This window comes from Tremella mesenterica (genome assembly GCF_000271645.1).
Source record: "Tremella mesenterica DSM 1558 unplaced genomic scaffold TREMEscaffold_4, whole genome shotgun sequence".
In the NCBI taxonomy this organism is placed as follows: Eukaryota; Fungi; Basidiomycota; class Tremellomycetes; order Tremellales; family Tremellaceae; genus Tremella; species Tremella mesenterica.
The window spans coordinates 422,315-443,363 of record NW_006711228.1 but is presented as its reverse complement, the minus strand read 5'-3'; the positions used below and the strand labels follow the sequence as shown (position 1 = coordinate 443,363).

Below are 21,049 nucleotides of genomic sequence, written 5' to 3'. Positions count from 1 at the left end.
AATCCTCTAAGAAGAAAGAAGACGTTAAGGATATGAAAGATCCTTCAAGTTTGAGGAAAGATGAAAATACACTTGATCATTCGTATCTAATCCATAAACATCAGGAGCATCACGAGGATAAAGATGAACATTTAGAAAATAAAAGTAATGATCACAAACATGAACATGAACATTCAGAAAGTCATGATCACGATCATGGTATTTTTCACGTTCATACTCATGATCATAAAGAAGGTGCGGAACAGTTGATCAGTGCTTTATCCAGTGGGAGGATAGATAGAGGTACAAAGATTACTTTGCTAGGTATGTCAACCTTTCTTTTCTCTCTTCTATGGTTTTCTTGGTGTTCAGAAATGTTGGCAGTACCTCTGTTCATCTCCATTCCAAGAAGTGTCGGGAGTACACTGTTCGACTGACTTAACATAAAGTGTCGGGAGTACCTCTGTTCATTTCCTTTTCACTCAAGTACTGGAAGCCGACCTTCCAAAATCATTTCTGTTCATCTTCGTTTTGCATGGAATGTGGGAAGGTGTAAAATGAAAAGGGAAGGAAGACTAACACCCAGGTCTCGGAACAAACGTCGGATTGACGGTTTCGAAAGGTATCGCTGGATTATGGATGAACTCCGCTTCTTTATTAGCAGAAGCTGGACATTCTTTATCTGATTTGTTAGGGGTGAGTTTATTCTACTCATTAATCCTTCTTACTTCCCTTTTATGTTCCCTTAGAGGATCACGAATGTCTCATGACTTGTTTTCTTTCTGAGATTAGGATTGATTTGGCGCATGGGGAAGAGGCCTTTCAAAGGTTATAAGAACTATGTGGTATCGTGATGGCAAAAAAATCATAGATGATCGCGGAGAGTGCTTTTGACTTCTGGAAACACCTTGGTCCAGGATAAAGTGTTACAAGTAGTTATGCTTGGATCAAGTCGAAGATAGAATAGTGATTCAATTGACCAAATTGCTGACATTTAGGACTTTGTAACCTTGGCTACTTGGAGGATATCACGTAAACCACCGACTGATAGGTTTCCTTGGGGATACAGTAAATTCGAGACTATCGGGACTTTATCCGTTAGCGTTATTCTCAGTGAGCTCATTCCACATAGTAATATTCCTGAGCTTACAAAGTAGTCGGGGGAGCTATTGGAATTGGATTACATTCATATTCTGTGAGTCAACCCCCACCGACCCTAAGCCTGTGACATGAATGAGAGACACACCCTATCTAACGATTACGTTACAAATCCCCGTATCGACCCAGTCCCTTTGTCTGTCAGACAACAGAATCCATGTTTGGTGTTCATTTTGTATGGAAGAGAACTAATTCATAGCTCTTACTACATACCCTCTTACCGTACCTCGAATCACTTCCCCCAGACACTCTCCTCCATTCTCTTGGGGGTAAACTCCCAAGTATCCCTTCACCTCTTTTAGAATTATTTCATTCTCATGGACCTTCCGCCATTCCTCACGATCATCTCTCCGCATCGAACCAAGTAATTGACGCTCACGAACACCTTTCTTCTCTTTCCAACGAACATGGATCACATGATCACTCTCATGGTGGGAATTACGAAATGACATTAAATCCACATGCAGCTTGGTTCGCAGCTGGAAGTGTTTTGGTCAAAGAATGGTTATATCGTCTTACTACTAGAGTTGCGGCTGAAGAACATTCCCCAGTTCTGAAAGCGAATGCAGTACAGTGAGTTTTTCTTCTTCTTTTTCATCAACTCCACAAAGGTCTCAAAAATATTCAACTTCCAAAACCTAAGAAACTTTCAAAACCTAAGAAATCTCGTAGAATTGAATTGATCAACTGTGAACCTCTTGGAAAAGAATGAAACACTCAAAAATTATTAATTATGAAAGGTTTTTGAAATGATGGAGATTTTTTTAGAATAAATACTGACTTACGATCAGTCACCGAGCAGACGCTTTAACGTCATTAGTAGCTTTAGGTAGTATACTTGGATCTTCCATTGGAGGATACAAATTCTTAGATCCTTTAGGTGGTTTAGCAGTATCATTCTTTATACTTCAACAAGGTTTGGTAATGTCTCGAACGGCATTGTTGGAAATTGTTGATGCAGGGGTTGATCAGACTACTCAGAAAGCTATAGAGGGGATTGTGGAGGAGTTGGTAGATGGGAAAAGTTTATTACGTGTTAGGAATGTTAGAGGTGTTAGGAGTGGTGGTGAGTTTTTTTCATGTTCCCTCTTATCAAATCATACATTTACCTTTCGCTCTAAATCAATCTTCCTTGACTTTCATATTCATCCCTACCTTTCTTGTTATCTGCTTCTTCATCCCTCCTATTCCTTTTTCTCACTTCTGGTTATTTATCAAACCACCAATTCGTAAGAATCCAATGGGGCATTTTTAATCATCTTGTTTACCTTCAAAACCCAAACAGAATGCTCTAGCTAATTGACCAGGTCAAACACATTTAGACCTCACGATTTCAGTTCCGGCAAGTATGTCAGTCCGTCAATCTCACGCCGTGGAGAGTAGAGTCAGAGAAGCTGTTTTACATAGACGAAAAGATGTTAGGGAAGTAAAGATACATGTACATGGAGAAGAAAATGGAGTTGAGGAATTGGTAGATCATCAACTGGATGGAAATGAGAGGAGAACTGATTTTGGTGGTTGTGAAGTTGATGATGATCAGAGTAAAAATAGATGAAATTCATGATATGCGTTTTGTTTTGTTTTGTTCTGAAGGGTTTCTAAATTCTACAACTCCTCACAATCACTGGAAACCTCACAATCACTGAAAAAGATCGACTGAAATCACTTTTAAGGTTGATGTGATAACTTAGAGGTTGGTTCATTTATGATATTCTCTTCAAATGGATAAATTCATCACTCTCATCTTTGGGACCGAGCATTCATGTATGAATGACATTTCTTCGATCTTCGAGTAAGAGTGGGGATTGTTTGTTACCGCAATAAGAAGCAAGGAGCACGTTACGTATCATGTAATCAGAGTAAGTTGAGCTACAAGATGTTCGAAAGACAAGCACATAACAACAAGTAGCAAAAGTAAGAGATACGACGACATTTCAATCCCAGATAACATCCACCCATCTTTTCCTATTCCCTCTTAGACTCTTCTCTACATTCCTTCTCCTCATCCGATTCTCTTCGGTTTTATCCTTCATCTCATCCTGTTTCGAATTCTCTTGAGAGATATGACCCCGTAAGCCTAGTACTTTCAGAGATGGAAATCGAGTATGAGCCGGTTGGAATACTTCTTTGGCAATTTGATCTGTTATTCGATACGGAGGGAACGATAAGTCTAATAACTGTCTATCAGATATGTCACAAATACAATACAATACCCAAAGAGATATATCCAGGCCGGAGGAAGGGACCGGAGGGGCGAGGGAGACTTACGATAGGGAGAGATGAGGAAGAGAAAATACCGGAAGGGAGAGATAGGGGAAGGAGAGAGAGAAGGGGAGGAGAAAGAAAACTCACAATCAAAAGAACCATTTTCCCACCCATCCCTTTTATCCCCCTCCACCAATCATCTTCTTTACCTCTATACCTCACTCCCGACAAACATAATTCACGTAATACAGCAGGTAAAACCCCAACCAAAGAATCTGAATTTGTAGGAAGGGTAGAACCTGTCAAATTCAATGATATAAGGGATAAATAAGGGAAGTTATTTAATTGTTTCAAGAATTTCTCAGGAGAAGGATGAAGAGTAAGAGGTAAATGATGGATTATTGAAGTTGAATCTTCTTCTTCATCCCAACTATCCTCTTTCTCCAAATCACTCTCATTTTCGATGCCGATGCCAATGCCAGTGTCTACAGATTGAGTCCATGAGTTATCTAATATGATCGGTTGATTACTTGACTTTCCTCTCTCGTCGACAATGTTGATTTGTTCATCATCAAGTGACAGGGAAGTATGATTAGGAGGACGTAAAAGAAGTTTCATTGTTTTATCCTTTAATCTCCAAGGATGTTTTTCTTCTAATTCAGAGGAAATATCCATCAAAAGGATCTTCGTATGAGTATCCATCCATGAGATTTGAGAACGTATAATCTCTCCTCTTGTTATTGTTTTCTTTTCAGATGTCGAGGAAGAGAGCTGGTATAGAGGAGTTTCGTCTTCGACATACTTTAGAACTGTCATCAAACAATAATGGACCAGAGATGATGTACCGTTGGTCGGACGAGAAGGAGGTTGATGGGATATCAAAGATGAATATAATCGGATTTGATGGCTTGATAATTGTACAGAGGTCTTGGAAGAGGGTAAAGAGGGATGAGAGATAGAGGGGAGTGTCCAACATGCTGGTGCGGCGGGTCCGGGTGTACGACGTGCAAGACGGTTTCTTTCAATGATTTGGGTTCTTGTGATCTCGCCTCTGATCGTTAATCACTTCATCATACCATTGTCTTAGCCTCAACCTTAACCTCCACATCGTCTCATTCTTCCTTGACAGTGTTGTCTTGACGTCTTACTCCGACGTACTTCACAACTTCTTGTCATTCCGTCAATCCGTCCTCCTTGTTGACGGAAGATATATAAATCTATGAGTATTTCCAGCAAAGTTGGGGGACACAGGAAGGCTACGAGAAGTTTGGAGGTGAGGGTGTGGGAAAGAACAATGAAGGGATAGCTCACGGTAATGGTGCCCCTTCCAAGATCGCAGGAACGATAGGAATAGGGGAGACAAAGTCGATGTCGACAAGATGACCAGGTCGATCTCGGGTTATCTCCTGTACATCCGATCTATTTCGACGAGCTTGGGCCAGGAGGTCATTGAAGCAAGGTTCTTTCTTCTTCTCCCTGTTATCCGGAGCGAGGAAAGATCGCGAGAGGAGGTGTTTGAATGTTGGGACATGCTTGGGCATGGAGTAACAGGGAAGTAAATGTCCGTTTCGTCTATCTCGCCACCCGCCCAATTCACGAAAGAAGACGGATCTTTTCTGCGTCCTTTCCTTCCTTCCCTCGACTTGGCTGGAATGTAGATGTAGGCTGTTTTCACCGAGCCTCGATGATCTAGTCTTGCTTCCAGGCTGGAATATGATCATGCATACGATGTTTCACTGACTTTTGAGGGAGCAGAGTTACTCGAGTGATTGGCGGCGATGTCCGATTTTCGATCGGGTTTCGAAATAACCGAAGTGTTTTGCAACTCGCTCCTTTCTTTGTCCATCTTGCCTATATAACTATTCATTCACTGTATCACCCCCATGTCATCCTACTGACACTGTTACCTTGAAATCGCATAACATGTTGATAACCACTCGGAGTTACCCAATCCTCCGAGGACGGCTACCTCACAAATTCCACATAAGACACCTCTCAGCTCGTGCCACTCGTGTCCTCTCCGCACTCAATCTCCCGGTGGACGGATCCCGCCTGCGTGGGGTATACGACAACCAGTGGCGTGGTAGTGGTCCCGAAGTCATTTCTAGATGTCCATCAACAGGAGAGATCCTCGGGCGTGTCACGACCGTAGGTCTTACACCTCACTTTTGCGCTGATTCCAGGCTACCGAGGTAGAAACGCGGAATGCGTTGGCCAGGACCAAAGAAGCCTCTTTGGCCATACGAAAGATGCCTGGACCAAAAAGAGGAGAAGTCATACGACAAATGAGGGAAGTGTTGGCCGATAAAGTAGGAGAACTAGGAGATTTGGTCAGTTTGGAAATGGGCAAAATCAAGTCGGAAGGTAGAGGTGAAGTACAAGAGGTGAGCAAGCTATGTTTGGGTATCAGAGACCAGAGCTGACGTATAGTTTGTTGATATTGTCAGTATTCTACTGAAGGAGAAAAAGGAAAAAAGAAATTGATAACAGTGTGATTATGCTACTGGATTGTCCAGATCAATGTCGGGTCGAGTGCTTTCTTCTGAACGACCAGAACATGTCATCTACGAAAGTGAGCTGGCAGATCTACAGTTGCTTGAGCTGACAAGATAGTACCTAATCCTTTGGGAGTAGTGGGCATTATCTCAGCTTTCAACTTTCCGGTGAGTCATGATGTGATCATCAACAATCAATCGACTGATGATTAGGTGGCAGTATATGTAAGTCGTCCCTCAAATCAAAGGGGTTGTTGAAACTACGACAAGCTCATCTGTAACAGGGCTGGTCAGTTGTTTCCTTGGGTACTCCTTGTATCAATGAGCTGACGGACAGGAATTTGGCCATCGCTCTCGCTACGGGGTATGTTCTGTCTGACGACCAATTACCTGGCTCTGGCTAAGTAACACCGCCAAATACATCAGCTGACTTACAGAAACTCGACAATCTGGAAACCATCCATCACCACGCCTCTGTACGTCTAACGCGACTGAAGACTCGGACTAATGATCAGGACCTCTGTGGCAGTGACAAAACTTCTTGAACCCGTGATCGAAGCAAATGGACTGCCCGGGGCAACGATCTCGCTCATTACGGGCGGAGTAGAGACTGGCAAACAACTTGTCTCCAGTCCTCTCGTTGATCTTGGTGAGTATTTCCATTCCCCAGAGATATAGATCTAAAGATTAGTGAGTTTCACAGGAAGCGAGAGTGTAGGCCGTCAAGTGGGCCAAGAGGTCCAAGGAAGATTTGGTAAAGTCAGCTTTTCCTTTCCACCGTCAATTAAAAGGCTCAGCTGATACCTTAGTCCATACTGGAGCTGGGAGGGAATAACGGTATGTTTCTGTGATAAAGTTCTCAATCACTGATATCAGCCGTCGTTGTGATGGACGATGCCGACCTTCAATTAGTTTTACGAGCAGTACTCTTTGCAGCTGTCGGTACGACGTCAGTCTCTCTCATCTCTTACTTTTCACTCTTTCTGTGCTCATGACTGACAAGCAGGGGACAAAGATGTACTTCAACACGTAGACTCATCCTCCATCGTTCGATCTCCCAGAAATTCTTATCGATCCTATTACCGCTATATGATTCATTAACCATAGGTGACCCTCTCGATCCTAAAACTCTAGTGGGACCATTACATACTCCGGGTTCTGTCGAAATGTACGAACGTACCCTGTCCGGTATACTGGACAGAGGTGGGGAAATGTTGACTCCTCGGAGTGGTCGAATGCATGAGGGACTGTGGGAAGAAGGAAAGGGTGGGAACTGGGTTTATCCAGTGGTGATCAGACCCAAGAAAGATGATCCATGTTGGTCACAAGAGTCAGTCTTGTCATTTCCTCGATTTCCATTTCTCTTTTCACCGCTCGATATATCCTGAGTTGAGACTAGGTGATGATAACTGACGAATAGGACTTTTGCACCGATTCTATATGTGAACGAGTTTGATACGTTGGAAGAAGCCATCGAGTAGGGTTTACAGCTTATGAAACTGTATGATATGAGCTGAGAGATAGGATCAATAATTCTGTACCTCAGGGATTGTCCAGTAGTCTTTTCACGAATAATTTACAAAGTATGGGTCGATGGTTGGGTCCAGAAGGAAGTGATTGTGGTTTGGTCAATGTGAGTTTTCTCATGAATCTCCACTTTACTTGTCACTCGAAAACATCCTTGAGTTTCATCCTATGATTCCCCTAATTCTACCAAAGCCTCCACAGATTCTGTTCGAGTGAGGGGGGCGGAGCAAGAGACTAAGAGCATAGATGAGGATAAGATTATACTGGTTTGAGAACAGTCAGCTCATGTCAGATCAACACGGGTACTTCTGGAGCTGAAATTTCTGCTGCTTTTGGAGGGTACGTCCTTCATCATTTCTATTAGATCTTTCATATCTCCATACTTCCATCTCTCACACACCCATTGTCTCCAATGACCCTTCTTATGGCAACAATGCCCCGGTGCCCACGTCTTCAGCTGAGTTTGCCATGTATGACAGTCAATGTTTCGAAGCAACTTGCACAATACGCACATGGCCTGGCTAACAAACAGAAACAAATCCACTGTCAGCTACCTTTGTCTTTGGGTACTTGAGCTGACATATAGGGATGGGGTAGAGAATCCGGCGGTGATGCTTGGAAACAATATGTTAGCTGGTCATCTGTATGTTCATTCAACGTTTTCGTGAGTCTTGCTGATGTGAAGGCTTCTGTGAATTATTCCAATTCTTTACCTCTGGCTCAAGGTGTCAACTTTGAAGTTTTGTGATAGTTCCTTTCTTCTCTCCTCCCTCAAGGTGTTTGTCCTCATACGTAGCTTGAGTATCCGTGACGTGTGTGAAACATACCGTTACTCAATGAGTTGTGAACCCCTGCTTGCTCTAGGATCCACAAATTGTAAGTATGGCATATCACCAGGACAATGGGGAGTGTTAGTGAGTGCGAGGAGGAACCGGACATGCAAGTCAAATGTTGTACGATAGAATGCATTGTCCATTATTTTCACCGTACACTCAAGACACTGCATAAGCAGGAAACTGAAATTGTATCAATTAATAAGTATAAATCATCGTTTTTGCCATCGGAGGAAACGAGCAGCAGTGAGGAGAACAATAATGTTGAAGACGGTGTAACAGAGCTACGAGTCAGTGTCGTTGTCATTTCGTTGGTGGTGGAATAAGTGTGGTATCATAGGTGTGGATCGACATCCCAGAGCCGATTCCACAATGTAGGGCATGACAAGGATGACGAGAATAGGGATAAAATTGAAGGGTGAAAGGGGGAAGGGTTAGAATGAGACGCAGGAACGTTCAAAAGGAGAGTTGTGAGAAGAACACAGAAAGATGAAGGCTGAAAAGAAGGATAAAATGGACATACGAAAATTCCAAAGTTTCTCCACCTATCATCATATTTTATATTCAAATTGGCATAAAAACTATCTCCGACTGAATATTGACAAAATTCACAAATTCCTTCAGTATCGGGATTGGCAATGTAACCTCCTACGGCAGAAGCGAAAGCTCCTGCGTATTGACCACAAGTTTGACCTGATGGAGAAGGGAAACGAGAGAATTCTTTATCTTTGCAAACTACTTGAACGCCGTGAAGAGAGGTGGATACCAGACCGCTGTGCGTGAGTGGTGGACTTGACTACGAATACCACCTCAACCTCTGTATGTTTTTCAAGGTTATATAATTGTGTCCACCAACATCGAAGGGTGAGGACAATTGAAGAGGGAGAAGATTCAAGGGTAACGTTAACGACCCCAAGAGATAGAAAGAGAGAGAAGAGAGCAAGGGAGAAAGGATTCGTACATGAAGAAGAGACATAGGGGAGGGTTGGGAGTAAGTGGGTGGGCGGGTGGGCGATGAAGGGGGGAATGACAAAGAAAAGAAAACGTAGTCTAACCCACCTCACAAGCCAAGTGAAAGGATCCAACCAATACATCCATCTCCTCCAAAAAGCAGGTAAAGTTCCATAAGGAGCAGTAACACCACAAAACAGAGCGAATAAAACCAACAAGAAAGGATTAAACAAAGCTGCCACTAAAATGGAAGGTGATAAAGCTGCGACAGCTTGACCCAAAGTAACAGCATAAACTTCCGTCAAGAGAATCATGAGGAAGAAATATCCAGCTCTTGTTGATGCGGAAGGGAATCCGACTCCGTAATATAATAACAAAAAGAAAGCGGTAGCGCATAATAAAGAATAAGGCATTTCAGCTAATAATTGAGTTCCAGCGAATATCGTCGAAGAATACATTTTCGAACTTGCTTCACGATTGAATGTCATACGTGACATTATATATTGGGGTTCGATTTGTGCTAAAACCAATGCGGGTAAAATGGTTGCGAAGAAAACGGCGAATACTCTGTATTGTAAAGCCAATAATGAATCGTTTAATCGAAGGAAAGTCAATGTGACGACTAGAGCTATAGCTATATGAGCGAATAAACGTGTCCATTGATAATCTGCGTTTCTCCAAAGTGCAACGTTTGTACGTGATAATACCGTTTTGAGTTGGAATCTGAATGATGTTGCGTATTCCGTATGATGATCACCGGTATCTTCTTCTTTGGATAAAGCATCGGATTTTATACGAGTGATTTCTTCTTTGACTTGAGCGAATTCAGGTGAAGCAACCCATTTTTCATGCCAGTCACCACCGATACGACGACGAGATCCAGCACCGATAGCTTCGAGCATGAATTCCGCGGGATTGGCATCTTCGGGTACTTTAGCACCGTTTGCTTCGAGGTAATCGATCAATACTCGAGAGTCTACAATTGTCAGTTCCATCCTCGACTATCTAAACTTCGATGAACTCACCTGGTCCGATATCACCAAAGTAGACACATTCTCCACCACGTTGAAGTAACAACAAACGGTCGAACGATTGGAATAACAAAGCGTTCGGTTGATGGATCGTACACAAGATCTTTTGACCGGCAGCAGTGAGTTTACGCAAGAAACGAACAATGTTGTATGCGCTCTGACCGTCTAAACCGGAAGTCGGTTCGTCCAAGAACAACAACAACTCTGGCTTTGCAGCAAGTTCAACCCCGATGGTCACCCGTTTGCGCGCTTCGACACTCAAACCGAACCCGGGGAAACCGATCATACCATCTGCAAGATCCTGAAGTTCGAGCAACTCGATGATATCTTCACAATAGGCATTCTTCTCCTCGATCGGGACGCTTTGAGGTTGACGAAGGTAAGCCGAGAACCGCAATGCTTCTCGGACGGTGGCGGTCCATTCGTGTACGTCTAGCTGTTCGGCGTACGCACAACCACGTTGGAAATCGCGATCGACGGGGCGACCGTTCATGAGGATTTCACCAGAGATGACACCAATACTTTTACGTTGTGCGAGTACGTCGAGAAGAGTAGTCTTGCCTGCACCGGAAGCACCCATGAGTGCGGTGAGGGAACCTGGTTTGACATAACCGAATACTTTGGTGAGTAGTTGACGTTGACCACCGGGAACAGGAACGAAATAATCGAGGTTCTCCCAAGTAAATGGTTTAGGAGCCATTTGTAAACCGGAAAGATCCTGTTCGAGTTCACCACGACGGAAAGCGTCGCGTCTACCGGCCAGTCGTTCGTTCAAGACTTTGGTCTCTTTGTCTTCTTTCTTGAATACCACAATGGCAAAGTGCTTTTGTCCAAGTTGAAGCAACTCGATGAAGAGCATTTGTAAGATCATGAAGAAGCAGAAGAACCCGATCAAGATACCGTACTGCACGTCAGCGTGTCTCCCGCGCATCACAAGATATCCAACAGGATACTAAGTCAAGGTGAGATTGCGAGTGTGAGGGGGAGAGGCAAACATCAACTCACGTTACGCCAAATATGGGCCTTTTCATACTGGAATGCAGCGTTCATGTAAGATGTACCAGTGACGACGCCTTGTCCAGCCGTACTACCTGAAATGGAACACAACTGATTGGGTCCCACGGTGTCCGAGAATCCCGTTATGCCAAGCGAAGGGATGTTGCGCGGGAGGATGTAGGCACCGTCACATGTGAGATCGATACGGGAGAACTCGTTGGCGAAGATAGCTTCGTAGCCGTAACTCAAAGGGTTCAAGTAGTAGATCCAGAACAGCCATCGTTTCATGGCGAAAACAGGGATCTGGAAGTGAGCTGTGACCTCGACGCATACAGCATAGTCTCGTAAGGGGAGTATCTGAAAAAGATGGTGGGGTGGGGTGGGGTGAGGGTGGGGGTTGACTCAATGACAGAAGAATGTGGCAATGAGCATGAAGAATTGTTGTTGAATTTAAGTGAGACTTACCATGTAACCGGTGTAAGTGACCATGAGCGAAATAAGCACGGAAGCAAGACGAGCAGCGATGTTGTAGTCTTTCGTGGCCACACCGAGAGTTCTCTGGACGATTAGCGTTTCCATCACATGTCGGCTCAGATTGGCAGGGCTTCGATATCTATTGGGAAAAAGATGCAAAGACAAGATTGCTGGAGTGCGAATGTATGGGTGATGACGGGAAGCCAGTCACGGAGGGGAGATGAGACGACGGAGGGAGACTTAACATCTCTCCACTCCTGGGGTGGAATGGAAGGACGAAGTGGTACAGGAATGATTCTAGCCAATGGTAGTGGACGTAGCCAAAAAAGAAAACTCACAAAGAACCCAGCCATGACCATGAACGTAGTGAAAACGAACAGATAGAAAGTGAAGAACGCGCCACCAGAGCTATACAAACCACCCATGAAATACAAAATCAGCGAAAAGAGGAAGATTTGTCCTGCGTTGTAAGGCACATCAGCGGCCACGGCAGCGACTGCGAAGGCAGCTGGACGGTAGAATCTGTATCCCACTTGACGGTAGAGGACGGGACGACCCATCATTTGACTTGGAAGTTCCGAGAATGATGTGAGGGCCTGTGTGTTAGCCATGATATTCTGAGCTACTTATTCGGAAGTGTAAATAGTAATTCAGTATGAGAACACTTGGACAGCTAATCTGAATCAGAGCGTCAAGAGATGAGAGATGGGCGTCAAAGATAGATATCGCTTTTGAAGAAGAAGGAGTCGGGTGTAGCCATGGCAATAGCAATGAGGTGAGAAGGGTAGGTGAGAGGGAAAATACGTAGGAAGATCAGAAATCACTCACATTGAAGAGAAGTCCCAAGAAAAGCAAACCACCACGAGTAAAAGCTCCAGAAGCTGATTTAGGTAATTTGAAATAAACCGAACCGACAATCAAAGCGATAATGATAGCAGTAGCCAAACCTTTTCATCAGCGTTCTCCCCTCTCCTATAGGGATATAACACATACCCGTGCTCACTCCGAAAGTGTCTTGGAATTTAAGAGTCGTTTGACGTTTGGTAATGATAAGAACTTGTTTGATGAAGGAAACGGTGTAAGGTGATTTCTTAGATACTCCAGGATGTTTTTGATCTTTTACAGCTTCTTTGAATTCCAATGCGGCAGTTTGGTCACTTTGCATGATAGATTTATATTCTTCCTTTTCGGCCACCATACGACGACATATTTCGGATTGACGATAAGCTTCAGCCATGGCTTCTGGAGTGGAAGGAACCGAGTCGGCGTCTTTTCCATCGGCGAATTGACGTTCGTTTGGGTCTGTACATCCGGATAGATAGTCGGCAGAGGTTTGACGAGGGAGGTCCTGGATGTCAGCGAGGTTTACTCCAAAAATTTTGTATCGGGATGATTTGAAGGGAGATATAGACAACAAATTCCGAACTATTGCCAGTGTGAGATCGAGGGGAGGGTGGGGTGGCACAATAGTCGGTAAAAAAGACTTCAGTTTGGGATTACCGAGGAAATGCAGGAGATGGCAGGAGATGGAAAGAGGAAAGAGGAAAGAAGGGAAATAACCCACCTTGTAACCCAAAGACATCATATATGGCCTAGCTTCCTTTGCCGGTCCGAAATAAACCACATGACCTTCATCGATGACCAAAACTTTATCAAATTGATTATAAATCCCTTCTCCAGCTTGATACAACGAAACAAAGGTTGTTTGTTGCATGATATCCGTGAGCAATCGTAAAGATTTAGCATAATCCAATGCTGTCGAAGCATCTAAACCTCTTGTTGAATTATCCCAAGAAGCTAAAGCAGCATGAGAACAAAACATTTCCGCAATAGAGACACGTTTTCTTTCTCCACCTGAAACACCTCTGACAAAAGCGTTTCCAACAACGGTATTGGCAGTATGTCTAATATTGAGCATTGTCAAAAACATATCTAAAACTTGTTCCCTAAATTGTGAAGTTGATAAACCCGGAATACGTTTTTTTGGTGTTTTGGTAGATAAAGCGAATCTAATGGTTTGAGATACAGTAAGAGTCGGTAGATGATCATCATCTTCTTGATTATAAACAATTTCACCACCATAATGTTTTAACATTTCTTTCCAACCTACACCTGCATATTCCACATTTCCATTAACAGCTAAATAACCATCTCTTTGATTTGCAATGGTTTTAAGAAAAGTCGTACATCCAGCATTTGGTCGACCGAGAACTAAACACATTTCACCAGGTTGAAGAACACCAGAAGTTTTATGTAAAATAGTTTTGGGTTTAGGTGCGAAAGGTTTATAACCGAATAAACCTAATATGGATAAGATGGGCATTAAGAATTGTTCGATAATGGCGTTTATGAAATTTCGAATGTTGATTTTTAATCCACCACCACCTACAACTTCAAGATCTTCCCAAACTACACCAACACGTTTACGTTTGATTCCAGCTGCATCACTTTGTTCACGACCTGAACGAAGTACTTCTGCTAGATCGAAATCAGGTTCATTTTCACGAGCTTTTTCAATATCGGCTTGAGATTGACCGGTCAAAACACGTTTAGGTCCACCTCCGAATCCGGAGAGAGAAGAACGACGAGTGTTATGTCTATGAAGATCACCGGAATGTTGAGATATAGTTGAAAGACGTCTTTCCAAAGTATGGAAATCTTCTTTACCTCGACGAACTGAAACATGACCATGATCACCTAATTCGGCTACGTGATCCATGGAAGAATGAGCGGAACGTTTAGGTATGTTGCCAGATGGACCGGTAGGGAATGTATCTCGTTTTTCATCGGCATCGTCATCTGCTAGTGTACCACCAGAGGAAGAATCGCCTTGACGATTATGGTGTCCATCTTGGTTTGTAGCGACCACCGGCGCGGGGTGGTTGGGTTGAGCAGGGTGGTCAGGCTGGATTATTTGATTGGAAGGAGGGTTGGCGGCGATATGATCAACGCCATCTGTTTGATGTCCAGGAGACAACGGAGCACCTAAGACAATGTCCGAAGCTTCCTTGGACATGGTGTTGATGATTGTCTGGACAGATGATCGACAGGGAAATCAGAAACCCAGTGAAGAAAAAGAGTAAAGGGATAAGAGACGAAGAGAAGAGAGCAAAAGGGGGGGAAAGAAGTGAGTGTTGTTTATGACCACGGAGTCAGGGAGGAATGAGACTTTAGTGACCGACGGCGATCTATGTAAGGTAGAAGAAGAGGGGAAGGGGGAATGACGAATGCCCTTTGCTCTCGATCTTAGTTCACCGCGATCGAACCACTCGGACACTGATCACTGACTGGCCAATGAAGATAGCAAAGTAGCGACTCCAAGAGGGCTTCTCGGAGTGAGTGCTATGGAACAGGTAGAGAAGAAGAAGAGAGATGAAAGAAGGAAAAGAAAGATGAGAGGATGATGACAGTTGACTTGGGACGAGTCAGAAGACGGAAAAGATATCTTTGTCGGATCCGTCGTACGTCGTACCCAGCTTTGCTTGAAAAACAAACCTTTCGCTTGGTTGTACCTTTTTATTTCCGCATGTGGTTAAAAATCATAGAAACATGCCAAGGGAATTCACCTCAATGATGCAATATTCAACCACGTGACTTTCACGCTAATCGTAAGCGGCCCCCCCTCGGCCCCCGATTCTACGCCGCGCGCCGCGATTTACTTCCGTCTCCGTCCTCGTTCCACTTGTGCCATGGTCAGCAAACATGACAACACAGTACACCTTACACCGGATACAATACCCAGCATTTGTGCTTTGTTATTTGTTCCACTCTCACTCCTCACTCCTCATTGAATGAGAGGTTGAACAAGATGGTCAGGGGGACGAAGCGGGGAGGGGGGCGGGGGAGGGCAGGTGAAAACTTTACAGAATTCTACAAGCCACACGTAGATCCTTCCGGGGTAGGAACCAAACTTTATCTTCTCTACCTTCCGACGGTACTCTCCACCCGAGCGGGTTGAGCCGCAGTCATACACCGCTGACAAGGCTGGTCAATTGACATTGGAAAGTATAGTTCGTCTGACAGAACGACAATCACGGTGCGTTCTTGTTTTCTCTGTCAACTGCTTTGGAGATGATTTTTGACTCCCAGCTTCACAATGCAGTTGTACGTCGTAGACTCATACTCAGACCAATCACATATGCCATGCAAAGATGTCAACCGTGTGTATATTCTATCGTACCGAGAGCCCTACATACCACTGCTATCTCAAGTGGTCGATGAGCACCTTGGTTCAAACACACTGGAGGTACACATGAAGTGCAAATATGAGATGAGGGAACTGAGCACGCTCAATCCGTATCGACAAAGAAGTAAGATCCAGATTCTGATCGATCAGTCTTTGATTACAAACAAATCTTGAAGACTCACGTTTCTGCTCTGCATCCTTGAGAGAATCCATCTTGTTAATCCGTGGTCGACTGATTATCAGCGCAGTTCCTACATAAGTAATTCACTATGAGCAGGTTCGGAAGTATATAGGTGAGTAGGAGAGAAGACTGACTAGTTTGTAGGATCCCGACGGAAAGTAATATCTAAAGATTTGAGGAATTTGTTCATTCCAGTCAACAAGCCCTCGGGTCTGATCGTCAGTTTCGTGAGGAGCGCACCTTTCCAATCACAGTCTGAATAGAGAAGTAACGGCCAATCAATGTCAAAACAATCAGCAAGCCGGGATGTGGACCAGAGAACGATGAAACCAGGTGATGTAGGAATGACTAAAGCAATACTCACGTTCGAGCATATGACTCTACGGCGGGTTTACCATCAAACACTATGACTCTATCAGCCAGATAAGTAGCCATGATCTATCGAGTCAGTCAAATGTCCTGTCTACTACATTGAGACAGACGAGGGAGGCATGAGAAGATATCAAAACAACTCACAAAGTCGTGTTCGACAATAAAAGCAGTTTGCTTGGAACTCATGACGAATTTCTTGATCACCTTTGCGGCATGAATACGTTGTTCAGAATCGAGATAAGCCGAAGGTTCATCAATGAGCAAAACATCCGCCGGTACACCCAGTACCAAACAGATAGCAACTCTTTGAAGTTCACCGCCTGATAATCTGTCCATGAGTTATCAACCCTTTCTCATCTTTCACAAATATGAGAAAAATATCATCAATGACAAAATAAAGTCATGTTGATTACTTACGTTTGTACATCCTGATCCATGATATTCTCCAAATGCATAGGTTTGAGAACATCACTATTGAATTGAGGATCTTTCGTCGATCAGCATCGATTTTCATGAGAATGGAAAAAGTTGGGACTGACGCATAAACATATTCTTTATTCTTTTAATCAATAGCATTCGAACTGTTCCTGGAAACTTTGGTGAGACTTGTCTTAGTGTTTAATCTTCATTCATTTAAAGAAATTCCTCACTTGTTTGAGGTTTCATAGATACTCTCAATTCAACTTTATCTTTAGGATCATCAGGTTCTAATTTCCCACCTAACATTTGAACCAAAGTAGTTTTACCCATTCCATTCTCTCCTAACAAAACGATGATTTCAGAATCTGAAAAATCTCCTGGATCAACATGTAATTTGAAACCACCTAAAGTTTTCGTCATTTTAGGATATTGATATCTTCTAGTTTTCGGAACTTGAACTTCATCTGCCGTTTCTGATATTTTAAAAGTCAAACTTTCTTCTCTAAATCGTAAATTTTCCGTTGGGATCATACCATCTAAGAAAATGTTGATACCTTCTCTAACTGAATAAGGCATAGTTACCACACCATACGTTCCTGGAACACCATATAAAACACAAATGAAATCTGAAAGATAATCCAAAGTAGCTAAATCATGTTCAACAACGACGACATAATTCGTTGATTGTACTAAACCTCTGATTACTCTAGCAGCTGCTAAACGTTGTCTGATATCGAGGTAGGAAGAAGGTTCGTCAAACATATAAATGTCGGCATTTCTCACACTTGCGATAGCTATTGCGAATCTTTGTAATTCTCCACCAGATAATTGTTTGACTTCTCTTTCTTGTAATCCTTTTAATTCTAAATCTACCTCTAATTGATCTCGATTAGGAAGTTCGGTTTGTCTATCAAACATTTTACCAACGGTCATATTTGGTACTTTTATACTTCTTGGGATTTGATCAACATATTGAGGTTTCGTGACTGCTTTTATATTATCTTCAAGAACTTTTGTGAAGAAATTTTGTAATTCTGATCCACGGAAATATTTCAATATCTCAGCCCATTCAGGTGGATCATCATATCTTCCCAAATTCGGTTTAAGCTTGCCAGAGAGAATTTTCAATGCGGTCGATTTTCCAATACCGTTTGTACCTACCAATCCGAGGACTTGACCTGGTCGAGGAGTGGGTAGACGATGGAGTTTGAACGCGTTGGCGGCGTAACGATGTGTCACGTGGGTTTCGAGGTTGGTAGGAAGGTTGAGAATTTGGATAGCTTCGAAAGGACATCTGAAAATGAGCTTCTCGAGCCTATTCCAATCACAACCATTATCGTCAACACGGATGAACATTCCTGCCCCCTTCTTCTCCAGGGAACGAGTAGAATTGATCAAAGAAAGAAACCCACTTTTTGACACATATACCACATCCTATACATAAATCCTCAGAGATGAAAGCTTTCTTATCCGTAGGATTAACCTCTATACATAATTTGCCCATTTTCACCACGGGACATGAACGTTTACATTCCTGGCGACTGAACGTGAGATTTGTTGTACTATTCCACAAGACTAACTCACCATTTCTTGGGTTTGCACTATACCCATCAGCGTCATTCCCTGAAAGAAAAGAAAAGGAGTGGCGACTGACCTTGTCGTCTGAGACTATAGCTACTCTAGTGAGCTTATCACTCATCTTATCCAATAATGACTTCTAGTTATCTCCCTCTTAGTGTATATGTCTTATAGATGGAGGATCACGAGGATAGAAGGCGGAGATGTTGTGAGAAGAAAGGCCGAAACGGTGGTTGAAAGGTTTGAAAACGCGCCCTTTGTCCAACCGGAGAGAAGAATTTGGTCATGGGTCAGATAGGCGTGTCGGAGGCCCCAATCTATCTTGCTAGTTAGGCGCGTGGGACATCTGCGCGTTACGCGACTGTTCTTCTACCGGCTGGTGGTTATAATGCATATCCCAATCATGACACAAGTACAAACGTCTGTCGAGGCTGGACCCAGTAAGATACAACGCAAATCTCTATCTCTTTCAATAGACTTTAGTTGTCCTATCAACCTACCACCCAAAGCACCCACGGGACACACATGGGTCAATCCGCACGCGTGAGTGAACACCTCAATCTCACAACCTCTCTCTCCGACCAGTCTCTAGAAGTCCCCTCAAAAATCTTATGCTGTCATTGATTCAGTTGCGAGCGGGTTTTGGAAGCTGATAATCAGAGGACCATGTATTGCTCCTCACGAAAGCTTGGAAATCTATGTTCGAAGACGTTATCTCGAAACTTTATACTTACCAGAGGTGTGTCATCTCAACAGTAGGGCACCAAGAGCTGACGGAATAGATCCTCTCTCCTCTTACTGGGTTCGTATATGACCTCCTAAGAGTCAACACCACCGACGTGACACCAGAACGACACCCTTTGGTCGATTTGATACGACCGTTGCTGCTCTCTCTGAGTCAGATAGAATATCGACATAGAAAATTGCTCGCTCCTCTCTTACCCTCCTTCCTCGCTGGGGCCGTACCTATCAACCGCGTGGAAAGTATACAAGATTCCGATATCAAAACCACAACCATCGATCATACGGAAAGTCTTCAAACGGAGTCTAAGCCGAGAGCATCCAGCGGAATACAGAAAGACGAAATGGAGATCATGGAAAGCTGTATCAATCTCCGTCTAAATAGCCGATCATGTGTAGAAGGCAACCTTACTTATTCAGCCAAGAAACTAGGAGAAGAATTCGAAAGAAGAGAGTGAGTAACCTTTTACCCAAATTGTACGTAAAATTGAAGCCTCAGAACCTTATTACAGATAATCCTGCTCCTACTCTATATCCCACATCATATCCCTCCCATCAAAAAGAAAAGGAAAAGAGATAAAGATAGAGAAAGAGATCGTGATGTTTCACGTTCTGATATGTCTACCGATGATCCAAACATGTTGCTCGAAGTGTTCATGGATCGTCTCAGTGTTTGGTTGGCAGTTGCCGAGTTAGGCATTGGTCTTTCCGAAGAACCCATCTCGACTAAAGGTAAGATCACCGATAAAGAGAATAAATTTCAAATTACGGTGAAGAATTTCTGGAATGATATTTTACTTCCTACGTGAGTTTTTCTCTTGTTATCTGATGATTCATCAATCTGATCTTAGATTCATACCTCAACTCCCTGAACAATGTTCTTCTTTTCATCTGAAAATCTTTGGTACTCCTATACCCTCCAAACTTCTTCCTCAACTTACCAAAAAACGAAAACCTAAATTTCCCCCTCCCCCTCCATCTTCAGATTCCGGAACCAACACCACCCGTATTTCCATCCCTCGACCTGTTCATCGAGGATCTTCAAAAGCCCCATCCGAATCGTCTTCCCGACTATCTCCTCCTAGAGAAACAAGAGAACTCCAACGTTCTGTCTCCCGTGCATCAGAGAGAATTGAGAAGATTGATGATCCTCGATCCAGAAGTCGATCCGTTGATCTCAAAGATCAACCTCTTACGAACAAAAAATCCCTAGTCAGAGCGCCGAGTGGGAAAGATATGTTCAAAGGGAGAGAAATGATAAGACGGACTAGTTCTATAGTTAGGAGAAAGATGGAGAGTGTTGATAGTCAAAGTAGATTAGGACTTCTAGGAAGAAAACCGATCATTGAAGGAGGTAAAGAGAAAAAGATGGGAGATGAAATGATGAAGAAAGAAAAAGATAAGACGATTATATTTGCTACACCTTCGAAACCCAGGATGATCAAAAAACATCCTAGTAATTGGAACCCTACACCTATACAAGAAGAACCTTCGACAGAGAGGAAAGATAGAACTTCGTTCGTTGTGGAAACACCAGTGAATGGGAATAGAATATCTGATATTCCTCTATCTGGTTTGACGTCGGTGGATGAAGATGATGATGGGAGTTTGGGTGAGTTGATGGTTATGACTGATGAAGAAAGTGAAGGGGAGGAAGTTGGACTTATGATACCGGAAACACCTGCGAGATGATAAAACTTCCAGTTCTTTCGTTATGAAATATTCAGCCGTTGTGTCCAAGCAGAGGAGGAAATAGGGGTGAGTAGTAGGAAAGCAATCAGCGGCTTTCTATGTATGTACGAGATTATATGACGAGATAGAAGTAGTTGTACTGTACTTGTACTCGCATTGTACTCGTGTGAAGAGGATCGTTGATGCTCATCATCACTTCTTTCAAGAACCGACATCAATGCAAATAATGA

The 21,049-nt window shown here is 43.3% G+C and overlaps 6 protein-coding genes across 6 annotated transcripts; 3 read left to right on the top strand and 3 right to left on the bottom strand.

The window, feature by feature from the left end:
- Positions 1–32: 32 nt before the first annotated feature.
- TREMEDRAFT_30115 (uncharacterized protein) lies at positions 33–2,692 on the top strand (the record flags this gene model as incomplete). The annotated part of the gene is made up of 7 exons (XM_007003830.1): positions 33–303; positions 566–675; positions 978–1,092; positions 1,134–1,174; positions 1,337–1,710; positions 1,929–2,203; positions 2,445–2,692. The coding sequence occupies 7 exons, from the start codon at positions 33–35 to the stop codon at positions 2,690–2,692; spliced, it is 1,434 nt and encodes a 477-aa protein (XP_007003892.1).
- A 379-nt stretch (positions 2,693–3,071) lies between these two features.
- Positions 3,072–4,883, bottom strand: TREMEDRAFT_61601 (uncharacterized protein; the record flags this gene model as incomplete). The annotated part of the gene is made up of 3 exons (XM_007004047.1): positions 3,072–3,314; positions 3,490–4,393; positions 4,654–4,883. The coding sequence occupies 3 exons, from the start codon at positions 4,881–4,883 to the stop codon at positions 3,072–3,074; spliced, it is 1,377 nt and encodes a 458-aa protein (XP_007004109.1).
- Positions 4,884–5,265: 382 nt separating this feature from the next.
- Positions 5,266–8,112, top strand: TREMEDRAFT_61600 (uncharacterized protein; the record flags this gene model as incomplete). Its single annotated transcript, XM_007004046.1, has 20 exons — positions 5,266–5,490; positions 5,526–5,726; positions 5,773–5,784; positions 5,833–5,914; positions 5,956–6,005; positions 6,051–6,062; positions 6,122–6,126; positions 6,175–6,201; positions 6,275–6,313; positions 6,353–6,486; positions 6,529–6,596; positions 6,647–6,674; positions 6,714–6,786; positions 6,844–7,167; positions 7,258–7,314; positions 7,362–7,470; positions 7,657–7,703; positions 7,897–7,909; positions 7,951–8,028; positions 8,050–8,112. 20 exons carry the CDS (start codon positions 5,266–5,268, stop codon positions 8,110–8,112), a joined length of 1,647 nt encoding a protein of 548 aa, XP_007004108.1.
- Positions 8,113–8,286: 174 nt separating this feature from the next.
- On the bottom strand, positions 8,287–15,117 carry TREMEDRAFT_43505 (uncharacterized protein). The gene is made up of 10 exons (XM_007003910.1): positions 13,214–15,117; positions 12,643–12,997; positions 12,478–12,596; positions 11,988–12,245; positions 11,641–11,733; positions 11,185–11,478; positions 10,174–11,083; positions 9,257–10,124; positions 8,721–8,970; positions 8,287–8,481 (listed from the first exon to the last, which is right to left on the bottom strand). Exons 1-10 carry the CDS (start codon positions 14,663–14,665, stop codon positions 8,410–8,412), a joined length of 4,671 nt encoding a protein of 1,556 aa, XP_007003972.1. The 5' UTR covers positions 14,666–15,117; the 3' UTR covers positions 8,287–8,409.
- Positions 15,118–15,938: 821 nt separating this feature from the next.
- TREMEDRAFT_61598 (uncharacterized protein) lies at positions 15,939–16,843 on the bottom strand (the record flags this gene model as incomplete). Its single annotated transcript, XM_007004045.1, has 6 exons — positions 15,939–15,973; positions 16,018–16,067; positions 16,151–16,228; positions 16,381–16,454; positions 16,533–16,716; positions 16,806–16,843. The coding sequence occupies 6 exons, from the start codon at positions 16,841–16,843 to the stop codon at positions 15,939–15,941; spliced, it is 459 nt and encodes a 152-aa protein (XP_007004107.1).
- Positions 16,844–18,789: 1,946 nt separating this feature from the next.
- TREMEDRAFT_61596 (uncharacterized protein) lies at positions 18,790–20,819 on the top strand (the record flags this gene model as incomplete). Its single annotated transcript, XM_007004044.1, has 6 exons — positions 18,790–18,929; positions 19,047–19,125; positions 19,169–19,581; positions 19,627–19,932; positions 19,979–20,739; positions 20,767–20,819. 6 exons carry the CDS (start codon positions 18,790–18,792, stop codon positions 20,817–20,819), a joined length of 1,752 nt encoding a protein of 583 aa, XP_007004106.1.
- Positions 20,820–21,049: the final 230 nt, after the last annotated feature.